The sequence below is a fragment of the Cebus imitator genome, unplaced genomic scaffold (assembly GCF_001604975.1).
Source record: "Cebus imitator isolate Cc_AM_T3 unplaced genomic scaffold, Cebus_imitator-1.0 Scaffold384, whole genome shotgun sequence".
Classification (NCBI taxonomy): domain Eukaryota; kingdom Metazoa; phylum Chordata; class Mammalia; order Primates; family Cebidae; genus Cebus; species Cebus imitator.
In genome coordinates, this window is record NW_016107699.1 from 579402 (window position 1) to 603713 (window position 24312).

The 24312-nt window shown below is 42.6% G+C and overlaps 1 protein-coding gene across 1 annotated transcript in view; it reads left to right on the top strand.

Moving 5' to 3' along the window:
- Positions 1–24312, top strand: part of KCNQ1 (potassium voltage-gated channel subfamily Q member 1) — a 392318-nt gene that overhangs the window by 182257 nt on the left and 185749 nt on the right. The window contains exon 11 of the mRNA XM_017507721.2: positions 22328–22448. Within this exon, the coding sequence (XP_017363210.1) occupies positions 22328–22448 (121 nt within the window). The remainder of the gene's footprint in view (positions 1–22327; positions 22449–24312) is intronic.

Genomic DNA, 24312 nt, shown 5'->3' on the forward strand with positions numbered 1-24312 from the left:
TTTTATTTCATTTGTAGCTATTGCAAACGGAATTGCTTTCTTGATTTCTGTTTTGGCTAATTTGCTGTTTGTCTGTACAGAAATGGTAGTAATTTTTTGGGAAAGCAAGGAGTGGAGACAGGGTCTCACTCTGTTTCCCAGGCTGGGGTGCAATGGTGCGATCTCTGGTCACTGCAACCTTCACCTCCCAGGTTCAAGTGATCCTCCCATCTCAGCCTCTCGAGTAGCTGAACTACAGGGGTGAATCACCACAACAAGCTCATTATTGTAGATGGGGTTTTGCCACATTGCCCAGGCCAGTCTCAAACCCCTGAGCTCAAGCAATCCACCTGCATCAGCTTCTCAAAGCTGAGATTACAAGCATGAGCCACCAAACCTGCTCCTACATATTTTTGTATATTGATTTTGTATCCTGTAACTTTATTGAATTCATTTGTCAGTTCTAAAAGATTTTGGTGTAGTCTTTAGGTTTTTATATGATATAAGACTATGCCATCTGCAAAGGACAATATGACATTCTCTTTTCCAATTTGAATACCCTTTTTCTTTTTCTTGCCTAATTGTTCTGGCGAGGACTTTTCTTACCTGTTGAATAAGAGTGGTGAAAGTGGACATCCTTGTCTTGTTCTAGTTGTAAGAGGGAAGATGTTTAGCTTTTCCACATGAAGCTGTGGGTTTGTCATATATGACCTTCACTGAGTTATGTTCCTTCTAGACATTATGTGCTGTTGTTGTTTTTTATCATGAAGAGGTGTTGTATTTTATCACATCCTTTTTCTGCATCTATTGAGATGATCATGTATTTTTTGTCCTTCCTTCTTTAATGTGATGTATCACATTTATTGATTTGTATATGTTGAACCATCAGTGAAACCCTAGTGGTGACACCCAGGCCTGGTGGTGACAAAATCTGTCAGCAGTTGCTTGTCCATAAAGAATTTTATTTCTCCTTCACTTGTGAAGCTTAGTTCAGCTGGATATGAATTTTTGGGCTGAAAATGCTTTTCTTTAAGAATGTTGAATATTGGTCCCATGCTCTTCTGGCCTGTAAGGTTTCTACCAAGATATAGGCTGTCTGATGGGCTTTTCTTTCTGGATAACCTGAGTTTTCTCTCTGGCTGCCCTTAGCATATTTTCCTTCATTTTGACTGTGGTGAATCTAACTATTGTGTCTTGATCATGGTATATTATCTTTTTGTTTTTAGTCCTTATCTTTAATTTTTTAATTATACTTTAAGTTCTGGGGTACATGTGCAGAATGTGCAGGTTACATAGGTACATATGTGCCATGTGGTTTGCTGTATTCATCACCCCATCATCTACATTAGGTATTTCTCCTAATGCTATCCCTCCCCTAGCCCCCCAAACCCCAACTAGACCTGGTGTGTGATGTTCCCCTCCCTGTGACCATATGTTTTCATTGTTCAACTCCCACTTATGAGCGAGAACATGCAGTGTTTGGTTTTCAGTTGTGTCAGTTTGCAGACAATGATGGTTTCCAGCTTCATCCATGTCCCTGCAAAGGACATGAACTCATCCTTTTTTATGGCTGCAGAGTATTCCATGGTGTATATGTGCCACATTTTCTTTATCCAGTGTATCATTGATGGTCACTTGGGTGGGATGCAAGTCTTTACTATTGTGAACAGTGCAGCAATAAACATACATGTGCCTGTGTCTTTATAACAGAATGATTTATACTCCTTTCGTATATACCTACTAATGGGATTACCGGATCAAATGGTATTTATACTTCTTGATCCTTGAGAAATCTCCACGTGTTCTACAATGGTTAAACTAATTTATGCTCCCACAAACAGTGTAAAAGTATGCCTATTCCTCCACATCCTCTCCAGCATCTGTTGTTCCCTGACTTTTTAATGATTGCCACTCTAACTGGTGTGAGATGGTATCTCATTGTAGTTTTGATTAGTATTTCTCTAATGACTAGTGATGATGAGCTTTTTTTCTTGTTTGTTGGCTGCATAAATGTCTTCTTTTGAGAAGTGTCTGTTAATATCCTTTGCCCACTTTTTGATGGGGTCGTTTGTTTTTTCCTTCTAAATTTGTTTAACTTCCTTGTAGATTATACATATTAACCCTTTGTCAGATGGAGAGATTGCAAAAATTTTCTCCCTTTTTGTAGGTTGCCTGTTCACTCCAATGATAATTTCTTTTGCAGTGCTGAAGCTCTTTAGTTTAATTAGATCCCATTTATCTATTTTGGCTTTCATTGCCATTGCTTTTGGTGTTTTAGTCATGAAGTATTTGCCCATGCCTATGTCCTGAATGGTATTGCCTATGTTTTTCATCTAGGGTTTTTATGGTTTTAAATCTTCCATTTAAGTCTTTATTCCATCTTGAGTTAATATTTGTATAAGGCATAAGGGATCCAGTTTCAGCTTTCTGCATGTGCCTAGCCAGTTTCCCCAACACCATTTATTAAATAGGTAATCCTTTCCCTGTTGCTTGTTTTTGTCAGGTTTGCCAAAGATCAGATGGTTGTAGATGTGTGGCGTTATTTCTGAGACCTCTGTTCTATTCCATTGTTCTATGTATCTGTTTTGGTACCAGTACCATACCGTTTTGATTACTGTAGCCTTGTAGTATAGTTTGAAGTCAGGTAGTGTGACGCCTCAGTTTTTTTGTTTGTTTGTTTTGTTTTTTTTTTTTGCCTAGAACTGTCTTGGCTATATGAGCTCTTTTTAAATTCCATATGAAATTTCAAGTATTTTTTTTTCCAATTCTGTGAAGAAAGTCAATGGTAGCTTGATGGGGATACCACTGAATCTGTAAATTGTTTTGGGCAGTATGGCCATTTTCACGATATTAGTTCTTCCTAACCATGAACACGGAATATTTTTCCATCTGTTTGTGTCCTCTCTTATTTCCTTGAGCAGTGATTTGCAGTTCTCCTTGAAGAGGTCCTTCAAATCCCTTGTAAGTTGTATTCCTAGGTATTTTATTCTCTTTGTAGCAATTGTGAATGGGAGTTCACTCATGATTTGGCTGTTTGTCTGTAATTGGTGTATAGGAATGCTTGTGATTTTTGCATATTGATTTTGTGTCCTGAGACTGTGCTGAAGTTGCTTACCAGCTTAAGGAGATTTTGGGCTGAGACTATGGGGTATTCTAAATATACAACTATGTCATCTGCAAATAGAGACAATTTGACTTCTCCTTTTCCTAACTGAATATGCTTTATTTCTTTCTCTTACCTGATTGTCCTGGACAGAAATTCCAATACTATGTTGAATAGGAGTGGTAAGAGAGGGCATCCTTGTCTTATGCTGGTTTTCAAAGGGAGTTCTTCCAGTTTTTGCCTATTCAGTATGATATTGGCTGTGGGTTTGTCATAAGTAGCTGTTATTATTTGGGACACATTCTATCAATACCTAGTTTATTGACAGCTTTTAGCCTGCAGGGATGTTGAATTTTATCAGAGGCCTTTTCTGCATCTATTGAAATAATCACATAGTTTTTGTTTTTGGTTCTGTGTATATGATGGATTACATTTATTGATTTGCATGTGTTGAACCAGCTTTGCATCCCAGGGATGAAGCTGACTTAATTGTGGTGGATAAGCTTTTTTATGTGCTGCTGAATTCAGTTTGCAGTATCTTATTGAGGATTTTTGCATCGATGTTCATCAGGGATATTGGCCTGAAATTTTCTTTTTTTGGTGTTATGTCTCTGCCAGGTTTTATTATCCTCCTGATGTTGGCCTCGTAAAATGTGTTAGAGAGGATTCCCTCTTTTTCTATTGTTTGGAATAGTTTCAGAAGGAAGAGTACCAGCTCCTCTTTGTACCTCTGGTAGAATTCAGCTGTGAGACCATCTGGTCCTAGACTGTTTTTAGTTGGTAGGATATTAATTCTTGCCTCAATTTCAGAACTTGTTATTGGTCTATTCAGGGATTCAGCTTTTTCCTGGTTTAGTCCTGAGAAGGTGTAAGTGTTCAGTAGTTTGTCCATTTCTTCTAGGTTTTCTGGTTTATTTGGGTAGATTGTATGTAGTATTCTCTGATGGTAGTTCGTATTTCTATGGGATGGGTGGTAATATTCCCTTTATCCCCTTTTGATTCTTCTCTCTCTTTTCTTCTCTTTATTAGTCTGCCTAGTGGTCTATTTATTTTGTTGATCTTTCCAAAAAACCAGCTCCTGGTTTTTGATTCATTGATTTTTTTTTAAGGGTTTTTCATGTCTCTATGTCCTTCAGTTCTCCTCTGATCTTAGTTATTTCTCATCTTCTGCTAGCTTTTGAATTTGTTTGCTCTTGCTTCTCTAGTTCCGTTAATTGTGATGTTAGGGTGTGGATTTTAGGTCTTTCCTACTTTCTCTTGTGGGCATTTAGTGGTATAAATTTCCCTCTACACACTGCTTTAAATGTTTCCCAGAGATTCTGGTACGTTGTGTCTTCACTCTCATTGGTTTCAAAGAACATTTTAATTTCTGCCTTCATTTCATTATTTATCCAGTAGTCCTATTCAGGAGCAGGTTGTTCAGTTTCCATGTAGTTGTGTGGTTTTGAGTAAGTTTCTTAGTCCTGAGTTCTAATTTGATTGCACTGTGGTCTGAAACTGTGTTATGATTTCCATTCTCTTGCATTTGCTGAGAAGTGTTTTACTTCCAATTATGTGGTCAATTTTAGAATAAGGGCAATGTGGTGCTAAGAAGACTGTATATTCTGTTGATTTGATGTGGATAGTTCTGTAGATGTTTATTAGGTCAGCTTGGTCCAGAGCTGAGTTCAAGTCCTGGATATCCTTGTTAATTTTCTGTCTTGATCTGTCTAATGTTGAAGTAGGATGTTAAAGTCTCCCACTATTATTGTGTGGGAGTCTAAGTCTCCTTGTAGGTCTCTAAGAACTTGCTTTACAAATCTGGATGTTCCTGTATTGGGTGCATATATATTTAGGATAGTTAGCTCTTATTGTTGCATTGATCCATTCACCATTATATAATGCCCTTTGTTGTCTCTTTTTATCTTTCTCAAAATGTTTTATCGGAGAATAGGATTGCAACTCCCGCGATATCTCTCTCTCTCTCTCTCTCTCTCTCTTTTATTTTGCTTTCCATTTGCTTGGTAAATATTCCTCCATCCCGTGATTTTGAGCCTATGTGTATCTTTGCACATAAGATGGGTCTCTTGAATACAGCACACCGATGGGTCTTGACTCTATCCAATTTGCCCTTCTGTGTTTTCTAATTGGGGCATTTAGCCCATTTAAATTTAAGGTTATTGTTATGTGTGAATTTGATCCTGCCATTATGATGCTAACTGGTTGTCATGCCCATTAATTGATGCAGTTTCTTCATAGCATTAATGGTCTTTACAATTTGGTATGTTTTTGCAGTGGCTCATACCAGTTGTTCTTTTCCATGTTTAGTGCTTCCTTCAGGAGCTCTTTTAAGGCAGGCCTGGTGGTGACAGAATCTCTCAGCAGTTGCTTGTCCATAAAGGATTTTATTTCTCCTTCACTTATGAAGCTTAGTTTGGCTGGATATGAAATTTTGGGCTGAAAATTCTTTTAAGTATGTTGAATTTTGGACCCCACTCTCTTCTGCCTTATAAGGTTTCTGCCCAGGGATGTGCTGTTAAGCTTATGGGCTTCTGTTTGTGGATAACCTGACCTTCCTCTCTGGCTGTCCTTAGCATATTTTCTTTCATTTCAATTGTTGTGAATCTGACAATTATGTGTCTTGGGCTTGCTCTTCTTGAGGAGTAATGTTATGGTGTTCTCTTTATTTCCTGAATTTGAATGTTGGCCTGCCTTGCTAGGTTGGGGAGGTTCTCCTGGATAATATCCTGAAGAGTGTTTTCCAACTTGGTTTCATCCTCCCCATCACTTTCAGGTACACCAATCACACACAGACTTGGTCTTTTCAGATAATTCCATATTTCTTGGAGGCTTTGTTAATTTCTTTTCACTTTTTTCTCTAATCTTCTCACTTTATTTCATTGAGTTGATCTTCAATCTCCGATATCCTTTCTTCTGCTTGATCAATGCAGCTATTGAAACTTGTGTATGCTTCACAAAGTTCTCGTGCTGTGTTTTTCAGCTCCATCAGGTTGTGTTCTCTAAACTGGTTATTATACTTAACATTTAACCTTTTTTGAGGTTCTTAGCTTCCTTGCATTGGGTTAGAACATGTTCCTTTAGCTCAGAGGAGTTTGTTATTAACCCACCTTCTGAGGCCTGCTTCTGTCAGTTCATCAAACTCATTCTCCATCCAATTTTGTTCCCTTGCTGATAAGGAGTTGTGATTCCTTGGAGGAGGAGAAGCATTCTCGTTTTTGGAATTTTCAGCCTTTTAGCACTGGATTCTCCCAAACTTCGTGGATTTATCTACCTTTGGTCTCTGAAGTTGGTGACCTTTGGATGGGGTCTCCGAGTGGACATTTTTTGTTGATGTTGAAACTATTCCTTTCTGTTTGTTAGTTTTCCTTCCAACAGTCAGGCCCCTCTGCTGGTGTGCTGGAGCTTGCTGGAGTTCCACTCCAGACCCTGCTTGCCTGGGTATCACTGGCAGAGGCTTCAAAACAGGAAATATTGCTGCCTGTTCCTTCCTCTGGTAGCTTCACCCCAGAGTGGTACCTGCCAGATGCCAGCCAGAGCTCTCCTGTATCAGTTGTCTGCCAGCCCCTACTGGGAGATGTCTCCGAGTCAGGATATGCAGGTGTCAGTGATCCACTTGAGGAGGCAGTCTTATCAGAACTCGAACACTGTACTGGGAAATCTGCTGCTCTCTTCAGAGCTGCCAGGCAGGGACGTTTAAGTCTATTGAAGCTGTTCCCACAACTACCCATTTTCCCAGATGCTCTATATCAGGAAGACAGGGGCTTTATTTATATGTCCCTGATGGGCTGCTGCCTTTTTTCATAGAGGCCCTGCCCAGCAAGGAGGGAATCTAGTCAGACAGTCTGCCTGCGGCTGCCTTGCTGAGCTGTGGTGGGCTCTGCCCAGTTCAAACTTCCCGGTGGCTTTGTTTACACTGTAAGATTAAAACCACCCACCTGAGCCTCAGCAATGGCAGACACCCCTTTCCCCACCAGGCTCACACATCCCAGGGTGAGCTCAGACTGCTGTGCTGGCTGTGAGAATTTCAAGCCAGCGGATGTTAGCTTGCTTGTTTCTGTGGGGGTGGGGCCCACTGAGCCAGACCACTTGGGTCACTGGCTTTCAGCCCCCTTTCCAGGGGAGTAAATGTTTGTCTCACTGGTGTTCCAGGTGCCACTGGGGTATGAAAAAAAAAACTGCTGCAGCTACCTTGGTGTCAGCCCAAATGGCTGCCCAGTTTGTGCTGGGAACCCAGGCCCCTGATGTTGGTGTAGGTACTGGAGGGAATCTCCTAGTCTGCAGGTTGTGAAGACCATAGAAAGAGCATAGTATCCAGGCCACAGTGCAGGGTACCCTAATGGCTTACCTTGGATAGGAGAGGGAGTTTCCCAACCCCTTGAGCTTCCCGGGTGAGGCAACGCCCCACCCTGCTTCAGCTTGCCCTCCTTGGGCTGCACCCACTGTCTAACCATCCCAATGAGATGAACCAGGTACCTCAGTTAGAAATGCAGAAATCCCTCACCTTCTTTGTCAGTCTCACTGGGAGCTGCACACTGGAGCTGTTCCTGTTCAGCCATCTTGCCGACAATCTTGATAATGGTTTATTACCTTTTTTAGGTCCTATGGGATTCAGATTACTAGTTTTTTGGTTTTTTGTTTTTTGCTTTTGAGGATTCTGCATCTATGTTCATCAGGGAGATTGGCCTGTAGTTTTCTTTTTTGTTGTTTTGTCCTTATCTGGTTTTGGTATCGAGATACTGCCGACCTTACAGAGTTAGGGAGAATTTCTAACTCATCTGAAAATCTAAGAATCGATTGAGGATTCATGTTCTTCAAAAAATTGGTAGAATTCACCAATAAAGCCATGCAACCCCGTGGTTTTCTTTACTGGAAAGCACTGGGAGACTTTATTACTGATTCAATTTCATTCCTTGTTATTGCTCTGTCCAGATTTTCTTTTCTGCCTGGTTCAATCTTGGGAGGTTATATGTGTCCAGGAATTTATCTGTTTCCTCTAGGTTTCCTCATTGTTGACATATAGTTGTTCATAATAGTCTCTAATAATCTTTTGTATTTCTGTGCTGCCCATTGTAACGTCTCCTTTTTCATTTCTGATTTTATGTATTTGGGTCTTCTTAGTCTAGCTAATGGTTTATTGATTTTCTCTTTTCAAAGTCAACTTTTTGGCTGGGTTTGTCGACTCACACCTGTAAACACAGAATTTTGGAAGGCCAAGGTAGGCTGATCGCTTGAGTCCAGGAGTTTGAGACCAGCCTGAACAACATGGCAAACCCCCATATCTACAAAAAGAAAAAAATACAAAAAATTAGCCAGGTGTGGTGCTGCACATCTGTAATCTCAGCTACTCAGAAGCTGAAGTGGAGGGATTGCCTTAGCCCAAGAGGCAGAGGTTACAGTGAGCCAAGATCACACCACTGCATTCAAGTCTGGGTGACAGAACAAGACCCTGTCTCAGGAGAAAAAAACAAGAACAAAAAACTAATTTCACTGATCTTTTTTTTTTTTTTTTTAAATCTCTATTTCATTTAGATCTGCTCTGATCTTTTTTATTTCCTTCTAAGTTTGGCTTGTTCTTGCTTTTCTAGTTCCTTAAGATACATTTATTAGTTTATTTGTTTCAAATCTTTCTGCCTTGTTGATGTGGGTGTTTATTGAAATAAACGTCCCTCATAGCACTTATTTTGTTGTACCCTATACATTTTTGTATATTGTGTTTCTATTTTCATTTGTTTCAAACAATTTTTAAATGTTTAAATCAGTTTCTTTATTGACACAATGATCATTCGGGAACATGTAGTTTGATTTTCATGTATCTGTTCAATTTCAGAAGCTCCTCTTGTAATTGATTTCTAGTCATATTCCATTGTGATCTGAGAAGATACTTGATGTGATTCTCATTTACAAAACTTTTTTGAGACTTGTTTTGTGTCCTAACATATGGAGTATCCTGGAGAATGTTCTACGTGCTAACAAAGAATGTATATTCTGCATCTGTGGATGAAATGTGTAAATTTATTAGGTCCATTTAATCTATACAGTTTAAATCCAATATTTCTTTGCTGCTATTTTTCCTTCCAAATGATCTGTCCAATGCTGAATATGAAGTGCTCACATCCCTAATTATTGTATTTGGGTCTATTTCTTTAGCAGTGATAATATTTGTTTAATATGTCTGGGTACTCCAGTGTTGTTGGTTGCATATATAATTGTTACATCTTCTTTGTGCTGAATTGAACCATTTATCATTATATGATGACTTCCATTTTTTTTTTTTTTTTTGACTTTTTTTTTTTTTTTTTTTTTGACTTAGTACTTTTTGTCTATCTACTCCTGCATGTTTTTGGTGTCTGTAGAATATCTTCTTCCATCCATTCCCTTAAAGTCTATGGGTGTCTTTACAGGGGAAGTCAGTTTCTTGTAGGCAGCATGTAGTTGGGCTTTATTTTTTAAATTCATTTAGCCAGTATCTATTTTTCATTTGGGAATTTAAATTATCTACATTTAAGATTGTTATCAATAGGTGAGGACTTACTCCTGTTTTATTGTTTTCTGATTGTTTTGTATACCTTTGTTTCCTTCTCACATCTTCTTTGCAATTTTGTGGTTTTCTGTAGTGATAATCTTTTATTACTTTCCCTTTTTGATTTGTGTTTCTGTTCTACTAGTGAGTTTTATGCTTTTATATTTTCATTATGGTAGATATCATCCTCCTACTTCCAGAGGTAGTACTACCTTAAGCATTTCTTATAGGGCTGATTTAGTAGTAATGAATTCCCTCAGTTCTTATTTGTCTAAGGGAAGCAAAATTTCTTCCTTCATTCTGCTTCATTTCTGAAGGATAGGTTTCCTGGATGTAGTATTTGTGGCTAGCAATTTTGTGGGGTTTCCCCCCTCTTCGGCATTTTTAAGTGGCATCCAATTCCTTCCTGGCCCAGGTTTCTGCTGAAAAAGATCTGTTAGTCTACTGTTGATTCCCTTATGTGTGACTTCATGCTTCTCTCTGGGTGTTTTTAGAATTCTTTGATTTTTTACAGTTTGATGAAAATGTGCCTCAGAGAGACCCTTTTAGGGTTGAATCTATTTAGGGACTTGTGAGCTTCCTTTATCTGTTAGTCTTTCTCTTTCTCTCCCAAAACTTTGGCAGTTTTCAGATATTATCTTATTAAATCAATTTTCTGGTCCTTATCCCATCAATTCTCCTTCTGGAACTCCCAAAATGTGAAATATTGTTAGCTTGGTAGTGTCTCATGTCACATAGGCTTTCTTCATTCTTTTTTTATTTATTTAAATCTGTCTTATTTCTTTCAAAACACCCGTCTTCAAATTTAGAAATTATTTCTTCTGCTTGATTTAGCCTGCTTTTGAAGCTTTCAATTGTATTTTTTATTTTGTTCATTTAATTTGTCACTTCCAAGATTGTTGTCTGGTTCCTTTTTATGGTATCTCTTTGATGAATTTCCCATTTACATCATGAATTGTTTTCCTGATATCTTTGTATTGTCTACTTGTGTTCTCTTTGATCTCATTGGGTTTCTTTAAGACTTCCTTTACTTTGGAGTCTGTTATGGAGAAGTATTGTGATTTTTTGGCAAGTCCTGTTTTATTTTCCCCCCATTTTTGTCCCCAAATTGATATCTGCATATCTGGAGTAACAGACACTTCCAATTTTATGGAGTAACCTCAATAAAGACTTTTTCCTGTACATGCGTTTGTAGTATCATTTGGGTAGGGTGCTTTGGCTTTGGTTCTGGTTCAGTGCAGAAGTATAGTGTCTCTACAGTTATTTAGACTATAACCAACATCAGTGTTATCTGCAAGTTCACCAGTGGCTTAGGCTGCTTAGTGTTTAGGTTCTTTGTGAAGGCAAGAAGGCTCCTTAGAGGTACTTACTCCTCTATTTTTGCTGATGTTGCTAACTACCCTCAAACTTTTTGACAACACACTTTAAGCCTCTTCTCTCTGATTCTGCATGTACAGTTTCGCAGTGCTGGGCGGGGAACTAGAATGTCATTGGAATTCGGTTCACTTTGCTACTCACAGATAATTTGAAGGTATTTTTTCTCCTAATACTGCCATCAGCATGGGTCATGTGATTTTATTTGCACTTATTGATTTTATGCTTTTGGGGGAGGATAAGTGAGACGATTTACAGTCAGAGGGGATGGAGAGCAGCATGCTATTCTGCTCCAAGCCTGGCTGAAAGTCTTTTAAATTATCCTTTTTTCTTAGTGCCCTTATCTAATCTACTAGTATGTCTTAACAACTTTCTGGATTTGCCCACTCTGGATAGTCTTCTCTCCAACTATCCCCCTGGTTAAAACCACTATTTCTCTGCCTACATTATTGTCCTTACCTCATTACTGATCTCTCACTTTCCACTCTTGCTTCCATTCTTCACACAACAGCTCAAGGGAGTTCTTTAAATGTAAAGTGGATCTTGCTGCTTCCCTACTTGAATGTTCTGACAGCTTCCTGTCACACTGCCTTGTGTCAGTCTCACAGCACACAGAGCTTAATTCAGGAATCCTTATGCTGGTCACTTATTGAGAAAGAGCTTCACGGTGGGCAGCTGAAAGGCTGCACAGAACACTCCTCAGAGTTCTACAAGCAGCTGAGAGAGCTGGGCTATTTATCTGTCACTAGTGAGTGCTGCCCCTGTGACAGCTCACTTTCCATTCCTTTTGGCCTGCCCTGTGTGAAGCTAGGCAAGTCCCTGAAATCAGAGGTAGTACTTATTAAAATATCTGGTGGGCTTGCATTAAGACGCTGTCAGTGTGGAGAACACGAATGCTAAGGGCATATGAGTGGGGCCCCTATGCTGCGTGTCCATCCCTGAGAACGTAAATATTGTGTTCTTTAACTCCATGTCTCCAGTGCCTGCCATATAGCAGAGCCTCCAAGCTTTGCTGATCTGCCTGCCTCACCTGGAGTCTCCCATTTCTCCCACAGCTAACTGACATTAGCCATGTGCTCCTCTGTTTGTTCCCTGTAATAGGCCATTTCCTAAGTAAGCATCATCTTCATTTCTATACGTTTTCTCTGATTACTGGAAATTCCTCAAGTGTTGACCATTTTGATTCCTGGGCCCCTTAAGGGTCCATTAGCATTGGAATGGAGCCCACAGGACCATACCAGACAGATGCCACCACATCTTTTCTTGAAGTAGTGTTCAGGCTGAGGGGGTCATAGCTGAGAGGTCCCCTGGGGCCCCCTGCTCTCCTCCTACTCACAGCCCTCCTGCAGCCAGCAGCGGTGGGGGAGCCAAGCTGCGTTGATTACTTTTGACATCAGTTGTTAGCATAATTTTGATGTTGAGCCTCCCCCCAGTTCTGGGGTGGCTGTGACTGTGTCCAGGCTCCAACTTGAGAAGCTATGGGGAGTCTCTCACCCCCGGATCTGGCCTGGCTGGGAGGTGGCCTGGGAAGGGACCTGTGTTTCTCCAGCCCGCGCCCTCGGGGCCTGGGGGTGGGGCCCCAGCAGATGTCTGGATTTGGTAGCCAGGGCCTGGAGCCGGATGCTGAGAATGAGGCCTGCAACTCATTTCCCCATTTAACATTCTGAGAACATCTGCACCGGTTTCCAAGGCTTCTCCCTCACTAATTGCTTTGATTATTGTGTGAAGTTAAGAACTGGCACATTTCCGTGATGTTGTGATGAAGGTGAAAAGATCGCTCTTAATTAGATTAAAAACATTTTTTTCTTCCTGTGTAATTTTGCCTTGAAAATCAAGGCCACTTTTTTGTTTTCTTCATCCAAAGACCTCCAGAAACTTTCCTCCCCACCTCTCCAGAGGTTTCTGGGGAATGTCCTGTGAGCTCAACTCTTGGAGAAGATAGTGCTTAACCCAGATTCCATTGTATATTAAAGTTTCCTAGGGCTGCTCTTGCTGCCTGGAACCTTCCCCTGAAAATGTGTCTTGGGAGACCTAGACAGTGACTTCCTGCAGCATGGAGACCCGGGTGGGTCAATTTTAGTTGTGTGGGTGGCTGTGTTGCTTTATTTCCATTTCCTGGGCTCACTCGCACTCAGAGTTGACCCTGTCCTGGCTCTGTCGTTGCCTGAAAGTTGTCTTCCTCAGCGCCCCCGCTACTCAGACCCCACCCCTGGGCCTGCAGAGCCATTTCTGTTCACTCTGTGGTTTGTGTGTGCTGAGGCCTGCTATCCTCATTCTAAGAAGTGTTTGGGGTGTGGGGGGTGGTCCTCAATATCCAAAACTTGGTTGTTGATAAGCCCAGCATCCTCCCTGGGATTTCTCAGGATTCCCGAAGTCATCTCTGACTGTGTCACATCACTGTATGCTTCAGGCAAATCTATTTTGCACACCTTTGATCCAATGTGAGATCCAACATGTTCCATAATTTGCTCCAAACATCCTTCTACAGCAGGGTGTGGAGAGAGGCTCACTGAAGGTTTGGGGAGATGAGGACTTACATCACAGCAGTAGAAAGCCAACGACCCACCTTAAGTCCCTTTTGGAGACTTCTCTGTGCTGTTGCAGAGTTAGGGCCAGGACAAGGGCCTCAGCTCAGGCCAGCTTCTTTCCCACAAGCCTTCTCCCTGCCCTCTACTCTGAAAACTAGTGGTGGCAGTGCAGAGCAGTTTAGCTATTTTGTAACATTGACTGCCCCCAAGCCCATGTCCTTAGGCTCACACCTCCCCACCAAGTTTGTCATGCACATTCCTGACAACTCTCTTGGTAACAAATGATGGAACCCCAACTCAAACAAGCTTAAGCACAAAAGGGACATTTTTTGGCTCACACAGCTGGACCCAGCTGTTTCAGACACAGCTGGACCCCAGAGCTGAGATGATCTTGCTCACTTGTTCTCACTCTCCCCCTCTTGCACTCCCCTTCTCCCTCCCTGTTCCTTTTCTTCTCCCTTTCCCTTGCTCTCTATCACTGGCTTCATGAGATGGCTGTATCCTTAGGCAGCTACTTTCTAAAAAGGGCAAAATGGCCACCAGCTTGCATTCAACAGCTCAGGAAACCCAGCAGAATGAGGTCATCTCTCCCCAAGATTCCTGCCAGAATCTAAGGCCAAGTTCTTATTGGCCTCAGCTGGGGTACAAGCCATCCTTGGACCTGCAACTCTACCTCCAATGGCTGAGGTAAGGTCTACAAGGACCCCTTTGGGGATGGCCAGAGGGTACCTAAACACTGCACACTAGGAGTGGGAAAAGAGGAACCCCCACAAAGGAAGATTTGAGATGCTGTTCCCAGAAGCCAGGCCTGGCTGCTGGGCAGGCAAAAACAACAGGTGTCCACTCAAGCAAGGTATTTTCCGAAGCGGAACTGGGTGCCAGCTGTGAATATACATTTTCACTCCATTCCTCGCCTTGTTCCTGGCAGCTGTTGTGGGAATGGCTTTTACACTTTCCGTCCATGTCCCTTACTTCTTGCCTCTGAGTGGAGACACAGGTGGTGGTGGGGCCAGTCTGGCTCAGGGTCTATGAGCCGGGCATGGGCAGCTGGCACAGGCTGTGGCTCAGCAATGTCACGCAGGGCCTGGCTGCAGCTGTCCGGATGCCCCTGGGGAGGGCTTCTCCTTCACAGTGCAGGATCCGCAGGGCTTTGGTGAATCCAGAGAGGGGGAGATTTCTTGAGGGGGCCAGGGAGGGGGCTTCTACTTGTGAAGGATAGGGAGAGCGTCTGTTCATCCCTGTGAAGTAGGCTGGCTCAGGGAACTCGCCTGTTCCAAATCCTGGAGAGATATGGGTGAGGCAGAAGGCAAGGTTTCTGTGCTCAAGGCCAGGTACACATAAGCCCTGCAGCTATATAGGGGAGGGAGCAATCTCTGGGGCTGTGGAAAGCTTGTGGAAGAGGGCTTGGTTACACCTGGGAGATTAGGATTTTAATCAATCAGGAGGGGAAGGGTAGGGGGTGAGTGGCTGGGTGAAGTTACCAGGAAGGGCCCAGACACTGGCAAGTCTCTTGAGGGCAGAGGGCAGCAGGGATGGGCTGGAGCTTTGAGCTTTGTCGTAAGTTGGACTTGGGGCTTGAATGCTGACCTAATCTGGGCAAGAAGGGGTCGGAGGCTCGATGAGAAGGCAGAGAAAGTGAGACCAGAATTTCTTGGGAACAGAAAGCCTCAAAGACCTTCATGATAGGAGAGCTCTATGTAGCCTCATAGGCAGCTCCAGGCCAGGTGGAGGAACATATTCTGGTAACCCTAGGATAAGATGTGCAGGTTCGTGGGCCAGAGAGCAAGGCACAGATATAGGAGACTTTCACAAATTGTTGTTTCTTGACTTGGAGAAGTATCATCCAAAATAGAAAATATAGGAACAATAAGGAAGGAAATGAAAATCACCCAAAGTCCCTTCACCCAAAGACAAACAAGTTAACATTTGGATCTGTTTCCTTCTAGTCTTTTTTCTATGCCTATATTTTTAAAAAAATAAAATTCAAATTCCCCTATTGAGCAGGACAACTGACTAGAAAGGAAGATGCTATGCTGAGTTTTATTCCTGTTCTCTTGACAGGGTGATACTTGGCAGCCAGCATCCCCAGCTGGGGTAATTGCCACACCCAAGGCTGCCTTTGCCATCCCAGACCTCCCATTTTCCTAGAAAACAAAATTGTTTTGTTCTGCCCTGAAAATTTAGACCCAGATCCTGGCCTTGACAAAGCAAAAGCAGCCAAAGAATTAAAGCATCAAAAACCGGGACTGTCTTAGGAAAGTGTGACTTCATTGTCGCCAGGATACTGTGCTCTTTGTCCCCAGGGCCAGCCACTCGAGACAGTTCAGCAAAGGGCACCTGGCATTGCTCCGGTACCTCCTGCAGAGCCTGGATATCCAGCCCTTTCAAATACATCATGGGCTCAACTTTCTCTGCTGCTGTGAGTTCAGGCTGTGAAATACCCACTTCAGAGGTGGGGGTGACAAGCAAGACCTGTTAGGGCACAGCACTTGCCCTCAAGCCCTGGCCTGAAAGAGGCAGCACTAGTGTGTCTGGAAAGAGCTGAATCTCCACCCACCCACCCCCAGCTCCTCTCCTTGCTCTCCTAGATGCCTGACCTGGCTACGATCACAGATGAAAACAGGGAAAAGGTGGCAGCTCTGGTCACTGCCTCCCTGTGGTGGAGAAAGCATGCCCCAAAGTCTCCGCCATACAAGCCAGCAGACAACAACCTCTCCTTTTGAGTTGGAAAAACAAAACTGTGGGGCCCTTCTCAGCCCCTTGCCATTCCCACGATGAAACCAAAAAGCACACATTCCTCTCTGGCAGGTGCAGGTCCCAGCTACTGAGCAGTCAACTGATGTGCACAATTTAATATCCTAAAACACCAGGGTAAAACCTTTCTCAGGAGTCAGGTAGCTCACCCTTGGCCCTCAGGCTTTGGAGATGGCACTTGTCATCATGGGTGTTTGGAAAGCAACTCCACATTCTAGCCTCCACTCCATCATTCCTTCTACCTACAAATGATGCAAACATCAAAATATGTTTCTTCTTAATTGAATCCTGGATGAAGTTTTAGCTCTGTCACTTGACAACTGTATTATATAACCCAGGATACTTGAATCTCTGCCCCCAAATCTCTAAGATGGGAGTTACATTCCTCTGCTGGGTCCCAGACCTGTGGGTCTCTGAATGTGCACACATTCTTCAAGCCTTATGGGTCCTTCCCTGGTCTAAGGATGTCATGGGCACAGAGCCCTTTCACTCTAAGCCCTTCTCCTGCCTGTGACTAAGTAATGTCTGTGTGGTTTCCTTATAGAAGCCTGCCAGTGGCCCCCACGGGCCATGAGCTCCTGAGTTCATTTATATTTCTCTGATTGCTAGTGAGGCGTAAGACCTTTCCACATACTCATCAGCCCTTTGGATTCCTCTTTTATGATGTGCTACTTTGTCTACTGTCCACTTTCTATTAAGTCATTTATATTTTTCCTATTGATTTGTAGGAGCCCTTTGTATTTTGTGGGCACTGTTTTCACTCTTTAAGGTGTATTTTTGATGACTGGGTCTTAACTCTGGTGTCAACTTAAGCATTCCTATCTCTTACGGTTATTGCTTCTTTAAAAAAAAAGAAAACCATCCTAATGCTGACATCATTAGGATATTTTTCTATATTTAATCATGTGGCCTTTATAATGTTGCTTTTCATAATTAGGTCTTCAGTCCCCTGGAATGACAAGAATGAATTTTTGGTATATGACAGGTAATTAAGGTTCCAACTTCATGTTTTTCCAGTGTGGATATTCAGTTGCTCCTGAACATTTGATTGAAAAGTCCATCCTCTTCCCAGAGGTGCAAGCCACCTCTGATATACAGCAAGCTTCCATACATGTGTGGGCTGTTTCCCAATGCTCAATCCTATCCCACTGGTCTATCTGTCTCTCCCCATGTCAACACCACATTGCCTTAATGACCACTGCCTTGGAGGAAGTACTGATGTTTGGTACAGCAAGTTCTCCCACCTTGTTCTTCTTCAAGAATATTGCTAATTCTTGGCTCTTTGCATTTCCAAATCAGTAGAATCAGCTTGCCAAAGTTCACACACAGAAGCCTTGAGATTTTTATTAAGATTTGGAGAGATTTATTAAGTTTTAGAGATAATTTTTTCAGATTATCTATTGAGTCTTCTAGTCATTGGAATGAAAGCATATTTCTCCATTTATTTATGTCTTCTTCATTGTCTCTTATTAAAGTTTTACCATTTTCTCCACAGAGTTCTTGCATATCTTTAGTTATATAATTAATATTATTTTGTGCCGTTGTATACAGGTTCTTTTTTCACTTGTTATCTCACATTTTTGATTTACAGAAGAGAAAAATAGTACTGAGTCCCCACACCCCTTTCACCAGCTTCCCCTAGTGTTAGCATTTTACACAACCATGGTACATTAACCAAAACTAAGACATTAACATTGGTACAACACTATTAAGGTAGAGTTGTTAATTTATTTGGATTTCCCCATTTCAACTACTTATGTCCTTTTTCTGTTCTGGGATCCCATCTATAGGATCTATCATTACATTTATTGAATATGTCTCCTTAGTTATCTCCAATTGGTGACAGGCTTCTCTGTCATATTTTTCATTAACTTGACATTTTTGAGGAATACCAGTCAGGTATCAGTGTCCCTCAGTTTGGGTTTTTCTGGTGTTTTCTCAGGACTAGACCAGGGTTATAGGTTTAGGGCAAGAACACCAGTGAGGCGAGATGTTTTCCTTATTGTGGAACATGACATCAATATGGTTTATCACTGGTAATATTAGCCTTGAGCCACTCATTTAAGGTGGTGTCAGCCAGGTTCCTCCACCTGTAAGTGAATTGCTGTTTTTCCCTTTCCATAGTTTAGTCTTTAGAAGTGAGTCACTAAGTACGGCCCACACTCAAGGGGGCGGGAGGGGGGAGGAGTTCAACTCTACCTCCTGCAGGAGAGTATCAAAAAAATATTCAAATATATGTTAAAACTACCACAGCAATTAAAACATATTTCAAAGAAGAAACTTTGAAGTTTCTCAAAGTTCACCAACTAATTTTAGCATTCATTCATGGATCATTTTCCTGCAGCAAATATTACTGTGATGTACATCTATTTTCCTCATTCCTTCTACATTTTTTATTTGGAATTCTTTTGAAAGGAAGATTTTGTCCCTCTCCTCCAATTGTTTATTTAATTTTATCAGTGTGGATTCAGGACTATTTGAGTTATAATCCAATATTATCATTTATTTTGTTGCTCAAATTGTTCTAGCTTTAGCCACTGGTGGGTTCATGTGTCCTTTTGATGTGCCCGCCCCCCATCCTTTTATTTTTAAGCACTTCCTTCTCTTCTAGCACCTGACAATACTTCAGGCTCATCTCTTACTTTCCCTAGCCCTAGAATCATCCATTCATCCAGAAAGCCCTAGCTCCTTTTATTGCAGAATGAATAAAAAACCTGGATCTATGCATGGGGTATGCTCATGGCTACTGGGATATCACTGCTTCCATCTCCTCTCAGTGGACAGAGCTAGGAAATATATGTATACATGTAACCTGAGTACACACACATCTTTACATATCTGTATCTATATAAAGCTAGCCGAGTTCATCCTTGCCCCTTCCCCCACAACTTATTTATAGCTTTTTCTCTGACAGTGAGAAACCTGGCTCCCATTACCTACAGTTCATTTAGTTGTGTAACCCTATTGAACAGGTAGCAAATTTGTATGTGAAGCAAACTTACTTACTAGGTTAGAGTGTTTATGACAGACTTTGTCTTTAACCATGAAGTGTCCAGTCAAAACTGTGTTTTTGAAAGCAACATAGGCCAGCTCCTCTTCCTTCTTTCCTTTCACTGCTATGTCATTTGTAGCACACAAAGTATTCACTCATCAGAGTGCTTTCCATCGTAGGATTCTCCAACATCCAGGTTAATTTTTTAACTTTGCATATGGTAAAATTCACTCTTGGAGATTCAGTTCTGTGAGCTTTGACAAATGCCTGGAGTCATGTATCCACAACCAGTATCATTCAAAGAAGTTCCATACCCCTAAAAATACCCTGGGGTTAGTCTTTTGAAGTCAAGTACTTCTCCCCTAACCACTGGCAGCTATTGATCTGTCTTATGTCCCTGTAGTTTTGTTTTTTCTAGAATATCCTATAAATGGGATTCTATAATATGTATTCTTTCGCATCTGGCTTCTTTCACTGCTTAGCAAAATGCACCTGAGATTCATCCATGTTGTTGCATAAATCATTAGTTCATTTCTTTTTTATTGGTGGGTGGTATTCCATGGCATGAATATTTACATTTTGTTTATCCATTCACCTGTTGAATGACATCTTCATTGTTTCCACTATTTGGTAATTATGAGCAGAGTTACTATATACATTTATGTACAGGTTTTTGTTAACATAAAAATTCAATTCACTTGAGTGGGAAAGGAACCTCTAGGACTCACAGTACGTATATGTTTAAATTTTCTAAGAAATTGCTATAATCTATTTCCAAAAGTCACTGTGCCATTTTGCATTCCCACCAGCAACATATGAGAGTTCTATGTATTCCACATCCTCAAGAGTGCTTGGTATTATCAGGTTTTGAATTTTTTTTTAATTTATGGAATTTCATTGTGGTTCTAATTTGCATTTCCATATTTATGTTAATTGTGCATCTTTTCATGTGCTTATTTCTAATCTGTTTTTAAAATTGGATGGTTCACTTTATTACTGTCAAGTTGTAAGCATTCTTTATATATTCTGAGTACAAGTCCTTGACCTGATAGGTGATGTGCAAATATTCTTTCCAAGTCTGTGCTTTGTCTTTTCATTCCATTAACAGTGTCCGTTGCATAGCAAAAGCTTTTAATTTTGATAAAGTCCAATTTGTTGATTCTTTTTGTCTTATGAGTGGAGCTTTTGGTTTTGTATTTCAGAATTCACTGCCAAATTCAAGGTCCTGGAGATTTTTTTCTTATGTTTTCTTCAAGAAATTTTATGGTTTTGTTTCATTTTAGATTTTTTGTAGTAAAGTTGTATGTAGTACCCTTTAAATTTTCATTTTCTAATTGTTGACCATCTCTCACATCAGGCATAGATACTAAATGTATTAAAACTTTTACACACACACACATACGTATACATACAACACATTCAAACAGTTAAATTAGGAATAAATTTAGGAGAGAGTTGTATGACTCTGATGTGGGAAAACCTTCCTTTTTTATAAAGCAAAAGATGTATTATTTTTTAAAAGCATAAAACATTTTCTATGATAAAAAGCAACATAGTTAAGGTGAACAAAACAGAGATAGACTGAGGAAGATAGGTGTACCTCATATAACAAGGAGTTAATGTCTGTAATATACAGAAAATTCCTACAAAGTGACAAGCAAAAATGAGCAAAGGGTATGAACAGGCAATTCTGCAAGAGGAAGCCCAGAATCCAAGCCCATAAAAGGCATTCAAACAGATGGAAATGACAGCAATGCCTCAGTTTTCATCCATGCTTGGTAGTCCCTGCAAAGATGCTGACAGCCTTCATTTGGGCTTCATTCCACAGTTCATTCAGGCATGGATGTGGGAAAGCTGGGGGAGCCTGAATTGCTATATACAACTTCTTGGGAAAGCAATCCAGCAACATTTACTAACATTACTAAGGAAGCACCCTCTCACCCTGCTCTAATATATCAGCTTTTAATAAAGATGGATGGATGTGACATCACAGTCTGAATAATTAACCAGCTTGACACTATAAGAGCCTGAATGTCCAGGATATACAGAATGGTTAAGTATGGCCAATCTAAACTGTGGATTGTCATGCAACTACTAAAATGATAATTAAATCCATGTCTATATACCTAGAGAAAATGAGATGAGCTTATGTTACAGAGTGACAGGAACAGAGTGACAAGAACAGTGCCATCCCATGTATATAAAAGCAACTCCTACCTGGCATCTGCTACTCGGATGAGCAGAGGGGGTGGGGGCTTGAAATCTAGTTGACGGTTAACACTGATGACCTTGGGGGGGAAAGCCATTGTAAATCTTCAAATTATTCCACTTCTCACAGATGAGTACTTAATCCTTTTACAATAAAATATTTAAATGAAGACAAACATAAGCCAGGAGCAAATACTGACGGTGTGAACACAAAGTGGGGAGTGACAAGGATCATCTCCTGAGCTCCTGTGTCAAAGTTGCAGAGGTGGGCCCAGGAATCTGAATGTGAAGCCAGCTGTTGTTGGAGGGACTCCTGTGCCTCACTGGGGGTACAACTAGTTGACGTGGCATTGTGTTTTGACAAAGGAGTTCTGTGGCTGCCCCTGCATCCCAGGTTCGCCATTCCTCACGGGTCAGAGGTTCTACCACCCCATCTTTCCTGACCCAGAGCTCTGTCAATGTATGAGTGTGACAGTGTATGGTGCTGGGACCTGTTGTCCCTTACCAGGCCTGTGACTGTCACCTCCATCTTATTCTTGACCCAAGTGTCAGTGTGAACATGGGAAGAGGCCCAGAACCTGAGGTGGGTAGAGTCCTGGACACCTGAGCACAGCCTCAGGCATAGTTACCACTCTGAAGAGGATCCACTGGCCTTTACTTTTGTCAAACACTGAGTGTCAAGCACTTTAGGGCCATCTTAAACACTCACCCACTCTACCACACCCCACCGTAAACTGGACTGTCAGGGCTGGAGCTTCCAGGCACAAGCTCCACTCCTCACCTGGCCCTGGGAGTTCACAGGCCTGCTCCACAGCACTGGTAGGTTGGGTGGGAAGCCTAATGTGCTGTCCTCTACACTTTCTCCTCAGTGAGGAAGAGCCCAACACTGCTGGAAGTGAGCATGCCCCACTTCATCAGAACCAATAGCTTTGCCGAGGACCTGGACCTGGAAGGGGAGACACTGCTGACACCCATCACTCACATCTCACAGTGAGTGCCTACATGTGCATGAAGGGCTGGGCTGGAGGGGTCTGGGGCTCAAAGAGTCAGCCTTGGTGCTAGGGAGGGCTTGCTCTCTGGCCAGAGTTCTATCTACTAACCTAGTGCCCACGACTTGATGCCTACCTGGCCCCAGCACCCAGGTACCAGGCAGGAGAGAAGAGCAAGGGTACTTCCTACCACGTCAGGGAACATGATCCTCTTGTTTTGAATTATGGAAAACCAGACTGATCATTTTCCACTTGTTTTCATGCTTTGAGAGTCTGAGATTGTTTTTCTCCCAACCCCCTCCCCTGCCCCCCAAAAAAGAGACGACTGTTTTTTAGCATTTCCCCGTGGAACCCTGGCCAAAGCCATGGGGCAGATGCCGGGTGCAGTCTGCCAGTTGCTGCTGCTGTCCTCAGGGGCTCCTTCAGGTGGAGGAAATGGCTGATTTTCCACGCCTTCCAGTTGGCCTTCCCCTGAGGCACAGCTGGCCTGGGATGCATGCCCATCCTCCCCCGCTGTCACGCCATGGCCAGGCCAATCCCCCGGTGCCCAGCCATGGTGTGATTCCCCTGCGACATGTGACTCAGTGCTCCCAGCTGGGGCACCCAGCAGTGACAGCCATGCAGTGGGGTCAGTGGGACACCCAGGCCCATTCTGGCCATAGTCCCATTCTAGCTGCCAACCCATTGGGGATTCCCCTTGATAACTGCCTTTGTGTCAGGATCTGTGAGTGACACTCACAGCCCTTCTGGGGGTCACTTGCTGGGACTCTCCTTCTCTCTACTGACGTTTTTCTAAAGGGTGTTTTGTTCTCTGGACTCTCTGGGGGTCAGGAGGTTGTCCTGAGCCATGTGTGCCTTTGTCATAGTGAGGCCCTGGGCCTCCTGCCTTTGCAGACAGCCAGGTGCAGGCTTGGCCTTGCAAATCACTGAGGAAATTGGGACCCATGGTGCTGGCGGCTGCAAGTGTAACCAAGAGAACTGGCAGGGTTGGGTAGCCAGAATGAGGCCACCTCCAGGGAAGGCGTGGCTGTGTCAAGGGGTAATTATGAACAGACAGGACTTGTCCACTTCTTTCCAGGCTCCCCCAGTTCACAGAGAGGTTGGCAGTAACTCATGGTTGTCATGGTGTGAAGAGCCTCCAAGGAAGCCAGGAGGTCATTGGAAAGCAGGGATGACTAGTCCTGGACACCCCGAGAATAGGGCTCTGAGCTTCTGGGTCCCTCCCACTGGGTAAAAACGCAGGAACAGGTTGAGTGGGTGGTAGCCAGATGGGCTGCCCGGCTATAAGTTAGCACCAGAAGGCAGAATGATGGTTTATACTGTGGCCAAGGCTTGTACCAAGTCCTGGACATGAGAGACAACTAACATAATCAGTGTTCAAGTTTTGAGGCTTGTGTTGTGTGCAATACAGGTGGCAGTGCCTGCTCAGAGAGGGGACAACCAAGAGTAGACTGGGAACCCCAAAAGCCTCCAGGGTTTGGGCCTGGATGCCACCCAGGCCACACTGGGCCACTCAGCCTGTCCCGTCTCATCCTTCTGGCTGCTTGTTCCTCCTGTTAGAGCTCACTTGCTTTGGTTCTCTTGGTCACAGACCAGCCTTCAGACATGCAAAAAGTCATACTGGGAGGACAGGGCCATCACCCTGTCCATCCAGCTGGGCAGCCAGGCCTTACCAGCTTTTGGTTCTTACAAAGCCCCTGCACGTGAAGGTGGTGAGAGATCAGGCACTTACATGGACCACAGACAAACCTGCAGCTGCCCAGTAAATCATCCCTATGGGGATGAGTGCTGCCAGTGCTGGTATCAGCACATGCCAAGCTCCCTGGAGCCAGAGGTTACCCACCTGCCCTGGGGCTGACCCCAAG